This window comes from Drosophila innubila, chromosome X, assembly GCF_004354385.1.
Source record: "Drosophila innubila isolate TH190305 chromosome X, UK_Dinn_1.0, whole genome shotgun sequence".
Lineage (NCBI taxonomy): Eukaryota > Metazoa > Arthropoda > Insecta > Diptera > Drosophilidae > Drosophila > Drosophila innubila.
In genome coordinates this window covers 25,560,741-25,579,942 of record NC_047626.1, presented here as the reverse complement: position 1 = coordinate 25,579,942, position 19,202 = coordinate 25,560,741, and the positions used below count along the sequence as shown (strand labels likewise).

Here is a 19,202-nt window from a genome sequence, read left to right as displayed (position 1 = left end):
CTCCCAGACGCAGCTGGACGCATGAAAGACCGGGGTTATTTCGTTAGAGAATTGATTAACGAAGACTCCTGTGGTAGTGGGATCGAGTCCTTCGAGTCCAATTTTTTTTCTATTCCATCAAAGTCAAAAAATAGACTAATTTTAGTGCTTTTTTTAAACATCGCTGGAATGAAAATCAACAAGTGAAGAAACAAAATTCTACGGCATTTAATTAAAATGAATGTACTTTTCAGATGAAACCAAAACATAAAGATCGGTCATATAACTTGTCATCAAATCAGTTTTAAAGTTTGCATTTTAGGAAAAAATCCACATTTGTGCGCGCACTGAAATAAGGGTCAACTTTGAGAGGCTGTCACGCCCACAATTTTAACTGATTTCAAAATCTTTTGGATTTGTAATCTCTGGAGATTTCTCTATCGAATGCTTTTATTACTTTTTACAAACGCTTTCGTCAAAAAAATGATTTTTGCCACGCATATCGGCCGCCTGCCCCAGTGTGCGCTGTCGGCAGTGCTGCTGCTGCTGCGGAATTTGTTGCGCCTGCCCGTCTGGGGCGTAACTCTGTAGCAACATTTTGTACTGCGCACTTTAAGAGTCAAGTTTAAGTTGAGCTGCCATCTTCCTCTTTGGCTGCACATTTACTTTTCAATTTCTTCATTTAACAGCCCATTTGACTTTGCCCGCGCTCAGCATTGTTCACTTTTCATGCGCTACTCTCAGAGAACAATCAATTGCTCTCGCTACTGTTCTCACTCTCACTCCCACTCCCACTCAACTCAAATATCGTTAACTTTCGTTAAGTCTATGCTTGTTGTCTGCCTGTGACAATTATTGCACTCACTCGCTCTCGCTCTCTGACACTGCTGTTCTCTTGTTAGTGTGCCCCATCTGACTTGCTTTCCTTTTGCCCTATTTCAGTTGCTTGCACTGTGACTTCGTCGTCGTCGCCGTCGTCTTCGTCTTTGCCTTCGAATTCGAATTCGTTTACGTCCGCGTCTTTGCTCTCTTCGCTGATCGTTTTGTTCGTTTCGGACATAATTAATGTTAGTTTTAACGCTGCTTGAAAATGTTATTTCCCTTGATTATAGCAGGGCACAACGGACAACGGCTGCCGTAGCGGCTGTTGTTGTTGTTGTTGCTGTTTACTGCCGCTGATTGTTGGGTCTTGGTGTTGGACAGTTGCTGGTTGTTGGTTGTTGGCGTTCCCTTGTCTGGTTTGCTGTAGGCAGTCATGGGGAAACATTTTATGACGATTACTGTAATTCGTTGCCGCAAACAATAATTACTTTCCATTACGAAAATGGCGGGCATATTATCACCTGAATATCACACACACACACACACACACACAAGCATACATGCAAGCACACACATACAGTGACTGCAAGGCAACAACGAACACAGGTGTTAAGCGTATGTGCCGACATTTGCAGTCAGCGTCGGCGTCGACGTCGACGTCAGCGTCACCAACGATCGCAATTCGCCACGGCAAATGAAACGTTTCGCTGCGGTTGCGACTCAAAGTCGTTGTGGCGTTGTCTAAAATTTTCGGTAATAAAATATGACAACTCAATCAAGGCCCATAAAAGCCAAGGTATACAACTGAGCAACAACAACAATAACAACGGCAAAAAAAAAACAACTGATGATCAGGGCGGGTCTCTGGGTCTGGGGCAAAAGCTCAGTAATTTGCAGAGGCTGCAAAGACGATCAAAATTTACGATCATTTTGTTTTCAAAATCAATTTAGAAAGGAAGCGCGGCAAAGATCAGCCAGCGCACGACAGATGCTCACCGGCAGAGCAGCGCAGCAGAGCGAACGAGAGAGCAGCAGGGAGCTGGTGAGAGCGAGAGCTTTAAGCTGTGACTGTGACTGTGGAACAGAGTCAGAGTTAAAGCTTTAAATTGAGTTCTTAACTTGAGTTCGTGCTGTTGTTGTTGTTTTTGTTCTTGTTGTTGTTGCTGTTGTGGTTTTTGGCTGCCTCCTTTCACAGATCGCACGATCAATTTTGCAGTTCAGGTTCGAGGTTGCACAGTTGGAGTTGAATCTCGAATCAACGAGCGTACTGAAGAGAGAGAGAGAGGAGCGCGGGATTAGAGATGGAATATGGGACTCTTGCTTTTCGGCAGTTATTAGCCTGGTAAAACACGAGTCTTGCACATTTGAGAGCTTGTAATTTACTTAATTTGATGACGAACGACGTCCTCCTCGAGTGGGCGTGCCCCAAGTCCCTCTCTCTCTCTCTATCTCTCTCTACCTATTTCTTTCTTTTTCTCTCTGCCTGTGAACCTCAATCTGAATCTCAACTTCAGTCTGAGAAACTGCTGCAGGTGCAATACGGAGTTTTACCTAGGCAAATATGCAATTTAAGTGGGTGGATGGAATTTGATTGGATTGAAGTCCGATACGAGTTTCACTTGGAGCACATTAAATAGTACGAGAAAGTTAAGGAAGCAAAAAGCTAATCAATAAAGTAGTTCATTAATTTTTCAACATTATCATTTTCATTGTTACCCAAGATCAGTTATTTTAATGCCAAATTATGTGTAGTCTATGCTAAAATTGATTTAATTTAAATTTGTTTTTAATTATTATAATGAACTTCACATATAAATACCGTAAAATACATTTTCACGTCTTTTTAACCCACGAATTAATTCGGTTCAATTCGCAAAAAATTTCAGCAAACTGAACAGGCCTACGAAATGGAAAACCGGAACAGGTCTGATATTTGTATTCAAATAATATAAAATTAAAAGTATATTATTTTCATACATATAGAAGTCTGGTAACTAGTGATGTAAATCCAAACTCTACATCGAGTTTTATATCGAAATAGAAAATTGCCAAAAATAAGTATCGAGTTGTCGATATATCGGAAAATAGTAGCTCGAGTTGCATATATCGAGTTTTCTCAAGATAAAAAAAATTTTGTACATCGTTTTCATGCCTAACTCCAACGTTGACAATTTTGTAGTTTATTTACTACGGAAGCTCATCAAAAATTGAACGACTAAACTTAATTCTGCAAATTAACTACGATGTATAAGCCCCAGTAAGTTGTCGACTTTTCATGTAATTTGATTAAATCAACTCGAAAGATCGTCAAAAAAATAATCGAATTGAAATCGAGTTGTTGATATTTCGATATATTTTTACATCAATACTTGTAACCATTTATCGAAAATGAATCGAAAATTTTCGTACAAGTCTCGTACGAAATATTTTTATAAAGTGGTAACCGGTATGTGCACGAATTACGGTTTAAATGAAGTGAATCGCTAAACCGTTTTGCTCAACGCGCTTATAAAAGCTCATAACTAATCGTATTTCATTTGCCCTTTTTGTATTATATTGTTTTAAGCTTCCTTTAACAACAACACAAACACACACACACACAATACATAATATATGTATGTATGTAATTAATTGTGCAAACAAATTTAATTTATGAGCAGCGTGTGAAGAGCACCAACAAAAATCTATTAATAAAAACAATAGTTTATTAATTGAAAGTTATGTCTGACTGTGGTTTATGTTTTATACCTACCCTCAACAACAACAACAACAAGACAACAAAAGCTAAGCTAATCTGAGGGACAGCAACAACAACAATAGCAATAACAAAATCAAAGCAAAAAGCAAAGCGCAGAAATAAAGCTCAGCATAAAAATTGATTTCTGCTGCTGCTTTAATGAATTCTCAGCCGCCGTTGTTGTTGTTGCTGTTGTTATTGGCCCGAGCCAGAGTCAGAGCAAAAGCAAAAGCAACAACAACACAATCTCAATCAATTTCAAGTCGCACATCACATCAAAACAAATTACCAAGGAATTAATTTGCCATCAGAATCACGCAAGCGCAGAGACTGAAACCGAAGCTCTGACTGCGACGGCGACGGCGACAGCGGCAGCGACAGAGGCTGCGACTGAGAGTTGAGAGCCAGACAAGGCTGACTGCAGCAGTCCAGCGGCTGGACGCTGACGCCAATGTCAGAAGAGAGACGCCAGGACGTAAATACACACATACATTCATACCATACGTAGAACGTTGTTGTTTGAGACGATGGCGATTAATAGAGCGTCATGATGGTCCCGAAGAGACCCTGGCGCGGTGCGGCGAGAGGGAGTTAGGTGCTGTGATTAATACATGAGGATTTAATTAACTTGCCATGCTGCGCGCGTGCGCTGTCTCACTCACACTTGCACACACCGCCCACTCGCTCTCCCGCTCACTGTCCATGTCCATCGCTCTCTGCGTTCGGTTGACTGCACAGCGACAGCGACAGCGACGCTTGTTGATGTCGCTCTCGTTTTGCCGTTGCTTTCGCCTGGACTCGTAAGCCGAGAGACAGAGAGCGAGAGAGTAGGAAAGCTCAATGGCAACTTGTTGTAAATGCTGTCCATATAAGCAAATACCCTGTATTTTTAATTGATAAATAGGCTACATCAAGTCGTATACAATATTTATATTATGTATGTATATATAGTTGATCAGCATTATGTCTAGTTACACTATAAAATGTGAATATGTTCACTTGCAATTCCTTTAAAGTGCGGGGGGAGGGGCAGCTGTGTCTGTATGTGTGTGCGTTTAATTGAAACGTGTTTTTTTCTGCCATGTCCATTATGGCTGTTGTTGTTGTTGTTTCGGCGGCTGTCGCTGGTGAACGCCTGCAGCGCGAAAATCGGTGGCATGTATAATTTTTATCACCTTTAATTAACTTTTCAATTAATAAAAAAATGTAACAGCAACAACAACAACAATATTGCCAACAGTTGCGCGCTGAGCGGAAGAGTCGCAGCTGTCGTTGTTGTTGTTGTTGTCGTTGTTGTTCTTGACGTTGCTGGCCAATAAAATGCCGTCGGCATTTGAATTACCTTTAGTATTCACGCAAATTTATGCGGAGAAGAGGAAGAAGAGTAGAAGATGAGGGAGATAAGGGGGAGTACAAAAGCTTTGCAGACAACAAGGCGCTAAATATGATAACTGCAAAAAGGAGCTCACCTAATGCCGTTAAAGTGTACTCATTTTTTAAGGCTATGTCTTCTACGCTTTCATAATTTATTTAACAATATAATTGTTAAGCGGTAATTTCTCTTGATCAGTCCTGAAAAGCTTCCCGACTTTCTGAAAATTTGAAGTAGTGTTTTTCGGTTTCTGTAGTAGTACCGGTAATGGCAAGAAATCAATTTTAAACAATTGAAGGGCCGGTTTGCAATGTCTCCTTAAATTTGATCAAAGAGATATTTTCAAATTTGACATTAATTTCTATACATTTCATCTCAAAATATCTTTGATATTGTTATCATAACCCTTAACTAGACATTGAAATTTAAAGTGCTTATTGATACTTATTGTGACATAAGAAGTTGATTAAAAATTTAAATCTATAAGAAGTGGATCAAAAGTAAAAACTTGAGATTTAATTGTTATTTTGTTTTGTTACGAAATTAAATGAAATCGAATGCAAAATTAATTTGGAGGCCAATCCACGATAAAATGACATTCCGTTTAAAAATCGGTTCAGTTTTGACAAAGTTATGGAAATTGGTCAAGCTTATGATCTAGCAGCTTTACAAGTCAAAATTTTTCTTACTTTTCAATAAATAGAAAAATAAAAAAAAATTTAATATAATAAATAATTTAATATAAGTCGGATAAATCAAATGACTGATATGAACAGATCATTTTCGTTTTTTAAATTTGTTCCTTTAGGTCCACATTACTATCGATAGCTTATGTTTAAAATAAATTTCGTTGTGTAACGATAACTTATTTCATTGATTTAAATTTAGTAGTCTCGGAAATAAACTAATATATCGATATTTCAGGGAATCGATCATATTCAAACTAACGAAGATTTACACTTGAACTTAGATAAAAATACGTTAAGAACTTATCGATAATGCAACGCATCGATAACAGATTAAAGTCTTAAATTCACTTGTAAGCTTTAATATAGGAAACACATGTATGCTCAGAGAAATGCACAAGGACACACACTCATACACCCATCCACTCCGATACACACTCACACACACACACACACACACAGTCACACCACACACATTTATGAAAGAAAAGTAAATGTCAGAAATGTTTGAAAAATTGATTAAAAACCACACGCTGCAAAAACATTTTCAATGGCAACGGAAACGGAAATGAGTGCAAACACACACACACAAATAAATATGTGAGTGTAGACAGAGACAGAGAGAAGGAGAGTGCGGAAGAGAGACAGCTAGCAAAATGGCTACAAAGTCAGCTAAAAGTGTCATTACAACTCACAAAAATTCAACAAAAGTTAAGCAAAAACAAAGCTCGACAAAACTTTCAGGGACGTCTGTGTTGTTGTTGTTGTTGTTGCTGCTGCTTTTGTTGTTGTTGCTGGGGCATACGGCTCAATTCAATTTTATCGTTTCAATATTAACCCAAAACAACCCCACAATATTGCCTTCATTTAAGGTTTATTAGATACAACGACAACGCTGAAGACGAAATGGGGCGGGGGTAGAACCCAACGAGCGGAACGCCAAGCGTTGGATACAAGAAATATGTAGCTACAACAACAGCAACAACATATACTCACACACACACAAAGCGTAAAAGCAAAAATTTTCCAATTTACAAACGTCGCCAAAAGCCAACAATGAGAAAGCTTTTTGTATGGCACTGTTGTTGTTGTTGAGTTGTTGTTGTTGTTGCACAGAATGTATGTATGCGAGTGCACTGATAAAAACAAATGTTCTAAAATCACGATTTTGCTCTCAAAACTAAGAAGTTTGCTCTCAATATAAGAAATATTAAGAAAACACAATTAGTTTTTAAAAACATTTGAAATAAGACCAAGCTCTTATTTTATGTTCTTAAACTTAAAGTCAATGAAAAAAAAAATAATTTTTATATTTATAATTTTTTCTTATTATTATTTTGCTTTATATACATTTTATTCTGACTTGGTCATTTTATACATGTTATTGTTAAATGTTAAGTGAAGCGTGATCCGGATTATGAACCGAACCCTTGAAATTATTTACCCAGCGAACCCGAACCTGAACCAATCCACTTTCCTTAATAAAAGGTTCGTTTCGAAAAATAAAATAATTACAATATTTTTATTCTTTTCTAATATTATTATTTTATATTATTTTTTATATATTATTTGAGACTTCGGATCAAGATAAGTCATATTAAAATCTTTAAATAAATTTAGATTGTTATCAAAATCATAACTTTTTTTAATTAAAAATTTATTTGGTTGAAAAAGTCAAGAAACGGTTCAAGCAATAAAAATATTTTTATTCATTAAATTGAACCGACGTTCGAACCCAAACCTTGGGTTCAGGGGGTACATAAGCCGTTTCGCGAACCAAACCTTAGTCTTGCTCTATAGTTCGAACCGCCGAACCGAAAATTTACCAAAATGTGGTTTACAGTCTTGAATATGATATAATCAAACTTTCCTAACAACTTAAGATTTTTATTCTTGCATAAAGAACTTTGATTTTTATACCCGTTACTTAAAAAATAAGTAAAGGGTATATTGTGTTCGTTGGAATGTATGTAACAGGGAGAAGGAGGCATCTCCGAACACATAAAGTATATATATACTTGATCAGCATCAACAGCTTAGTCGATATAGCCATGTCCGTCTGTCCTTCTGTATGAACAAAAGGATCTCAGTGACTAAAAGAGATAGAATAACCAAATTTGGCACACAGATTTCTATAGACCCCATGCAGGTCGTTTGTTTCAAATTTAAACAGTTTTTAAGATAATACGTTTTTTGTGGTCATTAACGTTATCTATTATTATTATCAATTATCGCATTGAATCGCAGAAAGATCGTAAAAAAAGAAAGGCAGTAATTGCGAATTAATGTTTTTAAAGTAATACAAGTTTTTTCTTTAAAGTACTTTTATATATATTGAAATAAGTAACGGGTATTCTAAGGTCAGGAACTCGATTATAGCCTTTCCCACTTGTTTAGATTAATATTTGTGGTATTAGTAGTATAATCTTAAAATGTTCCTTTTTTAAGAACAACATATTCAAAATGAATGTTCTTGATTTTAGAAGTTGGTCTTTTTTTTCCAGTGTGTGTATATGTAACAAGGATAAATGCCTTGCCGTGATTGTCTGTGTGTGTGTGTGTGTGTGTGTGCGTGTGTGTGTGCGTGTGTAACGGCATAAACATTGATCCAACCGTAAAACTGGCTGACAATCGCGACCGCCTCACCCCGCAGCATGTCCTTTCTGCCGCCGCAAAGGAGTCTCTGCCCCTTCCGCTGCCTGCCTCTTACTCCATCCCTGCCCCCTGCCCCCTCTGGCCAGGCATGGCACTGAGCCAAAACCGAAACGACGCCAAGCCAAGTGTATAAATTGTATTAGCCCCGAAGTGTCGTGCGGCATTTTGATGGGGCAGACAACGAAGTGGAGAGAGGGAGGGGAAGAGAAAGAGGAAGAGGGGGGATAGAGGGAGAGGGAGGCATAGGCAATTGCTGTGGGGCGTGTGTGGTGTTCGTCCTGCTTCGGCTCCGCTTGGTGGTGGTTGATGCGCATCGCAGTCGATGCGTCGCCTTCGCACGCACCATGAGGAGACCAACATGGCGGCCAGCTTGCAACAGAGCGAGACAGAAAGTGAGAGTGAGACAGGCAAAGAGAGCAAGAGGAAGAAAGCGAGAGGAAGAGAGAGAGAATGAAAGAGCAGAGACAGCGGGGACTCACAACAAGTGTCATTTGCAGCAAATTGCAAACCGCAACAATTTCACAAAGGACAACACACAACAAGCGAAACATGAGAGACAACGAACGAGCAACAACAACAACAACAAGAACAACAACAATCAGTGAGTATATGACAACTTGTGGCAGGGTGGAGAATGAGAGGAAAATGTAGGGGCGGGGGCAGGCTAGTGGAGCAATCTGTTTCAATATAAACGCACATGAGGCATTTACGAGCGCCAAACAAGCTTCGTGGGTGTGTGGATATAATATAGGATATGCTTGGGTGGTGTGTGTGAGTAAGTGTGTGTGTGTGTGTGTGTGTGTGTGTGTGTGGAGGGATACCACTTAAATGCCTCATGATGTAGTTTTAGTTTAGATTTGATTTCTGCTTTTCATACCCTGTAGTCATAAATTAGCTAAAGTGTGTTTTAACAAATTAAGATGATTTTAAATTAAACGAGAGAAACAACTCTGAATCTATAAAGCCCATATAAATTGTATGCACAAATTAAAGCCAATTAAAATTTATTACTGCGCTAGTGACGAAAGCAGCACGAAGGATGCAAAACGTGAACAGCAATATATACAGAAAGAATGGAAAATTAGCTACGACTGTCCGATCGGTTATATAAACAGAAATTACTTGAGCAGTTAGTTGAGTGATATATTTTTTTAACAGGGTATCTACTTGCATACTCACATTTGCTATCGAGTTTTATGATGAGTTAGCTGGGCTTGGGGACTTTCGGCTCTCGAAAAACACTTGACTCTATTCCCATTATTAGCAAATTCAACTAAAATAGCTTTTCCTCTAGGAATTCAGTCCGAAATTAATATATATATATAAAAAATTATCTTTGCTACTCGTTGATTGACAAGCGTTGATCGTCAAGCTTTGATCCTTTACCGCTACTCGTTACACGCTGCGCCTTACTCGTCACTTTCTATGTATTACTCGCTACTCGTCAATCGCTACCTATCACTCGCTACTTATAAATCAGTATTTGTCACTCGCTATTTGTTAAACGTTAGTAGTAACTCGTTGCACGCTACTTTTTTTACTTTTGGCTTCTCATCAATCGCTACTCGTCGTCACTTGTTACTCGCTGCTCGGTATTCGTCACCTGCTACTTTTCACTCGCTACTCGTCACTCGCCACAGTTTTCTTAACTCGCTGCTTGTTACTTCAGCTATTTGAAATTTAAAAGGGCATTTCGTATTCGTTGTTGTCTCTCGCTCGCTATTTGCCAACATATATGACTTGTCCATTTTTTTTCAGGGTTGTTTGTACAGCAACGACAAGTACTATAGTGAGCCCTGTGTATACAGGGTGTTATTGTTGTTGTTGCTTGTTTTATTCACTGTTGCGCTTTACACACATCTTCGTCCCTTGGGTGTCATAATTCTTGACGAGCTCATCTTTTACTTAAGTTTTACATAATTTTCATGTCGTTGCCCGTGCAGAGGCTGTGGGTGGACTGAGCCGGGACCGGGGCCAGGACCGGGGCGTATCACTTGGTAAGTCCCATGGAGATAACATAAAATCGAAACGTGTGCGGTTCTTCTATCCAACCAAGGAGGACGACATAGCATTTGGAACAGGGCAGCAGAGGACAGGGAGCTATTTTGGTGAAGAGGGCGGCGGGGAAGGCGGTTTTGTGGTAAAACGCTCAACTCTACGTGTCTGCGGCTTTTCTATCGGGTATTTGTTCTCCTTATTTGTACATGTAACAAAGGGCGAGGAAAGACGGCAGTAGGAAGTAGTAAGGAGGGAATAGGGTGGGGGTTGGGATTGTATTAAACTCGCTTTAAGTGTTGAGAAAATGACAATACAGATGCCTTTATATGTGATTGACTAATGTGCAGATACTAAGTTAATAACAGTAGACTTCTCATGTATCTCATATATCATTATTACTTTATATGGCCTGAGTCCCCAATTGGGGCATGGTATTCACATATTACTATGTGAAAAAAGCCCGATATTTTGGTAAAAACTCTAAATGAAAAACTAGAGACATCAAATTTACCACGCCTTCATTTTAATATTAAGAAAAATGTAATATATTTAAAAAAAACTAAATATAAAGCTAGAAGCTTGATACTTGGCACAAACATTAGTTTGACTTAAGTGGACTTTGATATTTTTTTTTGTTTTTTACATGGATCTTATCTTCACCCCCTCCCTCTTTGACCAATACAAAAAATTAAATTAAAAAAAAAACTTCTTGTTAAGATAAACACTTAAAATTTTAGATATTTGTTAGTATAACTAAAGTAGAATTTGAGAAATTTTTTGTTTTTTTTTTGAAATTGTCTTCATCCCCCTCCCATACTGACTTTTAGAAAAATCCGATTTTTTATGATAAATGTACATCTGCAACATTTTTGTGTTTTCACGAAAAGGGAGAAAAACGGGTAAAAGGTAAAAATGACTTCTGATTCTAGATGGTTTATTTAACAACCTTTCAACAAAACTCTTGTGATGCATTATGATATACAAAAGTAATACTCCACAGGAAATGAGCAATTTATAAGTAATATTTAATTTCTAAACACTATTAGTTCCATAATAAATTTTCAATCTTTCCATTATATATGGATAATAGTTAATAACTAATAACATTACAGTTCCTAACTATGAAAGAATATATAGAGTTATCCAAACTGTCTTATAGTTTATGTATGTATTCTACATATGTATAAGTCAGCCTAAAACTCTAATGAAATAATTAATAGATAAACGATATACACATATAGATTTTACAAATATTAATATTTACCATAGATTAAATATTTATGCATTTTCAAAATTGTATTTTAGTATTTATGCATTTGAAGTTTAGGGTTAAGTTTATAAAGTAGAAAAAGTATAATGGCAATCTGTTTGACATTAGGGCTGGCAACCCGTTCTTCCCTCCTCCTCCCCCCCAAAATGCCACTTCAGATTCAAGTTTCCACTTCTGTGCACTCACCAAGCAAATTATGAAAAAAAGAAGCCAGAAAACAAACAGGAAAAACTGACAAGGACGAAACAAGTAAAGCAAAGAAAAAAGTGGGAAAGCAAGGAAAATGGGTGGGAAATTCAGTGAATTCATTTGCAATCCTTCTGCTTAATGGCACTTCTAAACGGCTAATCTCAAATGGCCTGGCCAATTTAGCTGCCAACTTATTGGCCATTTGTTAACAACGCTGGCTGGAAAGACAGCTAAGTGAGGAGTAAAAAGCGGTGGGGGGAGGCAATGGGCGTGGCTGTTTAAGAAAAAAATTACGCCTCAAAACTGTAACTGTAAATGGCCAACAACAAAAAACAACAACAACACGAGACGAGAAGAGACATGAAACGAGAAATACAAAAGGCTAGCGTTGAGTTCCATCCCTAGCGCCACCTGATACCCCCCACCTACTCCTCCGCTCACCCCACCCCACCTCAACAAATGCCACGCTGAAAGGCCGCTTGTTGTTCTTGTTGTTGTTTTTTATTTTGGCAAATTTCATTATCTAGAGCCGCCATCTTTGTGCTAAACGGCAGAGAGGAAGAGAAAGAGAGAGAGAGAGAGAGAGAGAGCGGCAGCAGAGATATACTCGTAGATAGCACAAGAGAGACAGACCAAGAGAGCGGGGGGTAAGTAAGAGAGAGTTGGGCGCTTGCACTTACTCGTATTTGGGCCTGTATTTTACCTAAGCTAAATCCGCCCCTTGAAGTGTTTATCCCTTTGTTGTTGTTGTCGCTTTTGTTGTTGTTGCGCTGAAGTGTTTTCAATTTAAGTTTAGCGAACAAAACGCCTTTTGATTTTTATTAGATGAATAGCTCCACACGCCCAGCTCTTCGGGGGAATTAGTCCCAGAAAAGGGGTGAGTGCTACAAGGGGGCAGGGCAGGAGTTTGAGTTAAGGGCTGCTCTGCCAAAAAAAAAAAAATAAACTAAATGCATTTCCTTTTGTTGGGCAGTTGAGAGACTCAATGTTGGCTAACGTCCAATGCAAATTTATGGACCTCGACCAGGGTTGTCGCCCTCGTAAATTATGCAAAATGATTTGAGGGCAAGTGGGGCCTTCCACTTTGCAGCTGTCTTTTAATGTTTTTCATTCAGTTTTCAGTTATTTTTTGGCAGAGTTGCCGAGCTAAATGAGAGTCACTTAAATAATTATCATTTCCCGAGGCAAAACGCTCGTCAAAAGCTCATTTGGAGCGTCTCGTCGGCTGAACCGACGATCGGACCAATTAGCCAACGAGACGAATGACGTCTGATGCTCAGCGGTTTATTAATTAGGGGAAAATCAGTGGAAATCGGACCAAACGCAGACCCAAACCCAGGCCCAGACCCAGACCCAGAAATGCGCATTAGTCGTTGATGTTGATGGCTCCGCGTGCTTCCAGTCTTGTTTTTGGGTATGTCTTGTTACCCTACAAATCCGAGTTACTCAACAACTTAATCACGTTGAGGTAGATTAATGAAAGAGCAATCAAATTATAAAGGGATCTTGTTCCTATTGCCTCTAAGTGTCTTGTTTAATCCTTTTAATTACAATAACTAAAGAAGTAATTCATTTTTAGAAAAAAATGTGCTTTTTGATTGTTGTTTTTCAATACAGCTAGTCATTTGCCAGTGTTTAAAATCTCTCAGAAGCTTTGAGCGGTACTTTTTTTGACTTGCACACGCCATATGGTAAATAAAACTTAAAATATAGCCGATCAAATTGATCTTATTATTTTTTTTCGTTAAAGGTAAGTTTAAATACTAACTAATTAAATTATATGGCATATTTATGAAATATTAAAATCAAGCATTTTATAATCTAAAAATCATTTTGAAATTTTTTTACATTTTGTACCCTTACAGGAAACAAAAACCTTCTACACAGTTTCTGAGCTCATTTTTGTATTCAGAGGCCCAAATTCCTTTCAAAAAAATGATTTATCTTATTTCTGTTCATTTTTTTTCAAAGATAGTCTTAGAGGATTACGAGTTTTCTAGCGATAAATTAAAATGCAGACTATAAAACGTTTAAGAATATGGTGCAAAACAAAAACCATTTATAAAAAATCATCAAACCTTGAATTAAACATGTTCCGACCTAAAGATTCTTGAAATTAAGTTTTCTTCAGTTAAATTCAGATATCAAAATGCAAAGCAAGCGTAAAACGTTGACGAATATCCTAACATAGAGAAGTGGTAAAGTGTTAGTAAAGTGAAGTACAAATTAGGAAGCCGAAAATTCTCTCCTAAATAAAGTTACGAAGTCAAGTCTGGTAAGCGTTTAAGATTGTGGGGCAGAGCAGAAAGCACTCTCTCTCGAGAGAGAGGGGTATAATGAATGATCTCTTCTAGGAAAGATCTACACAATCTGTAAGCGTATTTAGGCTTCGGTGTATTGCGTATCGTATATCTTATATCATGTGGCTTTAACGTTCTTGAAGCATCAATCCAATTGAGTTACTTGCCTCCCATTCAATACCATTCCATTCCAGCTCCAGCTCCACTTCAGCTCAGCTCAGTTCAGTTTACATCACTACACACAATTAATCTATGGTCTAGGTAGCTCCATAGAAATTATGGCAATTACCAGACGCGCTCGCGGTCGGCCGAGGCTAATGAGCAGTAGGAGATCAGCTCAATTCATTCATCACTGATGATCACTGATGATGATCAGCAGCAGCCAGCAGCGGGAATGGGAGTGGGAATGGGAATGAGAGCGGGAATAAGAACGGGAACAAGAAGGAGGAATGAGGCAAGAGAATAGGTTTTGTTTTGGGTATAGGCAAGGGCAAGGGCAACTCTGGCTCGATTTTGAACTCGAACCGAAGCGTTTTCGGGGCGTGCCAATGGCGTTCTTATTAATTTGCTCAATTTCCACAAAACGAGTGCCAAGCAGAGTGAACGCGAAGAGAAGAAATGAGGGAAAGGCCAAAGTCACAGGGAAAATGAAACGAAAAACTTAATTAAAATGTCGTAAACGAAAATTGTATGTTTGTTGCGCTGTCGGGTTGTCTATTGTCGATTGTTGGTTGTTGCTTGTTGCTTGTCGGTTTGTTGTGGTTGTTGTGGTTGTTGCAAAGGCAGGAGGCGATTAGCTCCCAAAATAATTAAGACATTTCACTTCGGACCTTCGGCCAAATGGAAAAATTGTTAATACAAATTGTTTGTTGCCCAATTTTCCTCATCTATTGTTGTTGCTGCTACTTGCTGTTATTGCCGATGTTGTTGTTGTCGTTGTTGTTGTTGCTGGCGTTGGGGTCCGCGACCGAAAACAATAAAAATGACTAATGGCAGCTAATTTCCCGTCGTCAGAGCAGAAGTTGAAGTCAGGAGACGGAGACGGAGTCGGTGAAAAAGGAGGCGAAGGTGGAGGTGGAGAAAAGATGCAAGACGAAGAGAAGTTTTTCACAATTTGGGCCACTTGCCCGTTTAGCCGAATTTGTTGTAGTTCGCTGACTTTGCGGGGGCGTTGCCTAATGGCCGTCACATACTCTTAATAACAGGACCAGCAACGGAACAGCAGCACCACAAAGAGAGCGACAGATCATTTACTCTTCCTGTTTTGTGTTTCTACACCTGTCGTTGACATTCTATGCTCAGCATTTCATTAGCAGCTTCAGCTGCTGTTCTTTATTTAAATACATATGTACCTCTCATCTCTCTCACTTAACTTCGCGCTTATAAAATCCTCTCAATTTCTTAAAGAAACAGCATAAATGCAAAAAAAATCAAGTGTTGAAAACTGTGTTGCCAGTTTAGCATATTTTAGGCTAGTTCTAGCATTTTTTTTAAATGGAAAAGCTTAAAAATTTAGCGAATACCTGAATGCCTGAAATCTAGCATATTTTATTTTTCATTTAGCTTACTTTAGTTTTAATAATATACGTGTATTGCATCAAAATGAAATATTTAATGAGTCTAAAATGCTTTACGGACACACAAAAATCGGAGCTTGTTCATTTTTACAATAAAAAGCACGTTTTGGCATTTGGTTCTGTTAATCAGACGCATAAAATAAATTTAGAAAAAAAAAAACTTTGAAAACCAATGACAATTATACATTGCAGGAAGATGAGGATGAAATTAATTATATAAAGGCATATTTAAAATAAATATAAATATTTGAAAACAAGTAATTTAGTGTATTATTGGTCATTTAGACTTAGCTTATTTTGCAGCATTTTTTTTTTATTTTTAGCTTATTTTTAGCATATTTTTACTGCAGATCTAGCTAACTTGCGTGCTTCAAACCTGGCAGCACTGGTTGAAAACACCTTGCAGCTAAATGTTCTCTTTTCAACTGTATCTCATACAGTTATAAAAATCTTGCCACAAAAATCGCCCTTAAACAGTCGATTTTTACACTAAAATATAGAAAAACGCCCTGAAACAAACACGCCAAAGGCGACTGGGCGTCAATTTTAGAAATTTTTTTCTATTTTTTGTTTTTTTTTTTAAGTGATAAAATTTATTTACAGTTCTGTACAAAGCAAATTTAACCAGCGAATCTGTTGTCCGTACAACTTAAACTGGTGTGTGAAATTAAGAGATTATTTTCTAAAATTAAAAAAGTTACTACATTTTAAGGTGATGCCCCCTTATTATAGGACTAATTCGCCCTTAATAATAGAAAATATTTCTAAACACTGATAAAAAAAAGTACGCTAAAATTTTAATATTTAGACATTGGTTTTATTTTTAATAAATTTTTTATTTGCATTAAAGTAAAAACTAATTTCAAATCTATTTCTTTATGTTATTTTGTCGTTTTCATTTTTTAATTTTATTGTGCATTTTATTTATTTTTTTATTATTTTTAAATACAGAAAGACTTTTGAGCAGTCGATAAAAGGCAATTTTCCTAAATTTTAGAAAAATTTAATATTTTTTACCCTAAAACATTTATTTTAAGTGTGATGCTTTCTATTTTAAAGAAAAATATTTCTTAGTATAAAAAAAATATTTCTCAATTGTAAGGCGGAACTTATTTAATGGCGATTTTCTTGAATATAGAAAATATATACATATTGCACATTCTAACTCTCTCCCTGCCACTCTGGTTTTTGGCAACAACAGTTTTATGTCTAAATTATTTGCAGTAGGCCAAATAAAACGCACAAAATACTTTGCTAAATTTAATTACGCGCATATTCAAAAACAGCAACAACAACAACGGGGACGAGAACGAGAACGACAATAACAACTGTAATGGCAAATAGCTGAGAGCACACACAAACGCATTGAAAGAGAGCCGCAATATCAGTAGTAACAACAACAACAACAAATGTCACAAATGGCCGCTGCAGGCGTCGCAGCAGCGTCAGCGCCAGCATCAAGCGAAATTTGTGTTTGTTGTTGATTAAAAATTGATCAAAAAACATAACAACACACAAATTATGCATGTCTGCCATGTTGTGGTTGTTGTTGTTGTGGTGGTTGTGGTGGTTGTGGTGGTTGTTGGTGTGCGTGTCGCAGCGAATTGATTAAAAAGAGCAATGCGATTGAAATTTTATTGGTAAATTGAATAAAGTGCGCGCCGGGGCGCCTACAAAACTTGATTCTGTTTTTGTTTTTGTTTTTGCTTTTGATTTTGCCTTTGCTACTGTTGTGCTCTTTAAGCGTCGCGTCGCAGTCGACGGCGCTGCCAAAATGTTTGCTATAAATTAATGAGTCTGCACAAATTGTGCTCTTTACATGTCTGTGTGTGTGTGTGTGTGTGTGTGTGTGTTGTAAGCTTGCTTCTCATTGGTTGTTGTTGCTGCAATCAGGCAATTGACTTTTGAGTGTTGTTTAAAGTCAGTGAACTGACAGATAATTCAATTAGTGAACGCATTCCAGTTTCACATTCACATTATCAGTTCATGAATTGTGCAATACGCATTTAATTTGTATTTACTAATGAGTTATTTACTTGCCAATTCATTAATTAATCTCTTAATCCAATGAAAGGGAACTTTAAGCAACAAACACTTAAAAGAGTGAACATTTTATTTTGTTGTTTTATGTTTACGCATGCTGACTGCTTTGTACCAAATTTGACATTGTACAGCAGCCATTTTTTTTTTACTTTGTTGGCTTAAAAGAATGAGTCTCAAATATTAATTAAATACACTTTGGTAAAATTAATAAAAGATATTAGTTGTCTAACCATCAACATGTTTTCTCTATTTTAAGCAATGAGAAATATTTGATTATATTGAGCTATTTTGTTTTTTTATTGTTCTCTTTTTAGAACAAAGCTAGGCAACAAAATTTCACTTATTTTTCTATCCCTAACAAACCAAATTTTTTTCCACTTACAAAAAATCTTCTAGACTTTTTTTTTAATCTTTAGAGTCTATAGTTTTTCTAAATTGTTCTTCAGATTAAAGCTTTTAATTCTTTTATATTTTCTCGTGAATTTGACAACCGAATTTAAAAAGCTATACATTTAATGATAGTTCAAGAATAGATCTATTATCTTTTAGGCAATCTCTTTGTAAATTTAAATTTTAGGGAGAAGTAAGAAAATTATGTTACTTTTTTCATTTTATTTATTTTAAAATTCTGGGAAATTTTGTAAAAAAGGAGATGAGTTAATTTTTACTACAGTGGGTAATAAAAATTAACTCATCATGTACATAATTGCATTAATTGTGAATCATATTTAATAAGCTTACCTTCATTGTCCTCAGCCTGCAACATGTTACGAGTTGTGTGTTGCAATGCCTCCACCTCCAGCTCGACTTCCACTTCCACTTCCTCCTCCTCGTCATGATCCTCCTTATGCCCTTTGACCTTCTGCAGCTTCGACGCTGCCGCTGCATTGACGCGCTGCAGCAGCGCCATGTGACGCAGCATGTGGGCGGAGGCGGAGGTGGAAGTGGAGGATGCGGGGGAGGAGGAGGAGGAGCCGCAGGCGCCAGGGCGATAATTGGAATTGAAATTGGAGCTGTTAATCGCATTTAGGCGCAGAAACGGTGCCCATCCGGCAGCGGCCGCATAAAGTTGCAACGCGGATGCTGCATGCGAATGCGTTGGCGTATGAGCTTGGCCCGGACCCGTTAGCCCGGCCAAAATGTGCCCCACGTGGCCCATCAGTGGAGTCTGTGTCTGTGTGTGCGCCTGCGCAGCTGCCGCCAGCTGCTTGAGCAGTTGATCCATTGGAGGGGGTGGCTGGAAGGCGGAAAGCGGAAAGCGGGACCGTTGACTGTTAACTGTTTGGGGGCGCAACTGTTGCGTCAGCCGATTAGCCAAAAACACATGAGCAACAAGAAAACTGATAACAAGAATGAAGCAAAAGCAAACGGAGAAGACTAGGATGTGGCAGACACTTTGGAGACTCGAGGCTCGAGACCCGAGAGCACGACTTGCTGCTAGAATTCGATACTGTGGCAACCGGCGTTGCCAACGATGGCGACCCACTGTGCGGCGGCCGCGGCGGCGACAAACAAATTGATTCGAATTAAAATTACACTCAAAGCTCCGTGCGCTGATTTACGCGAAGAGCGAG

At 37.9% G+C, this 19,202-nt stretch overlaps 1 protein-coding gene across 1 annotated transcript in view; it reads right to left on the bottom strand.

Annotated features, from left to right (window-relative positions):
* The window catches only part of LOC117788820 (homeobox protein unc-4), a 33,818-nt gene extending 15,280 nt beyond the window's left edge, over positions 1-18,538 (bottom strand). The window contains exon 1 of the mRNA XM_034627699.1: positions 18,370-18,538. Coding sequence (XP_034483590.1) covers positions 18,370-18,538 — 169 coding nt within the window. The remainder of the gene's footprint in view (positions 1-18,369) is intronic.
* Positions 18,539-19,202: the final 664 nt, after the last annotated feature.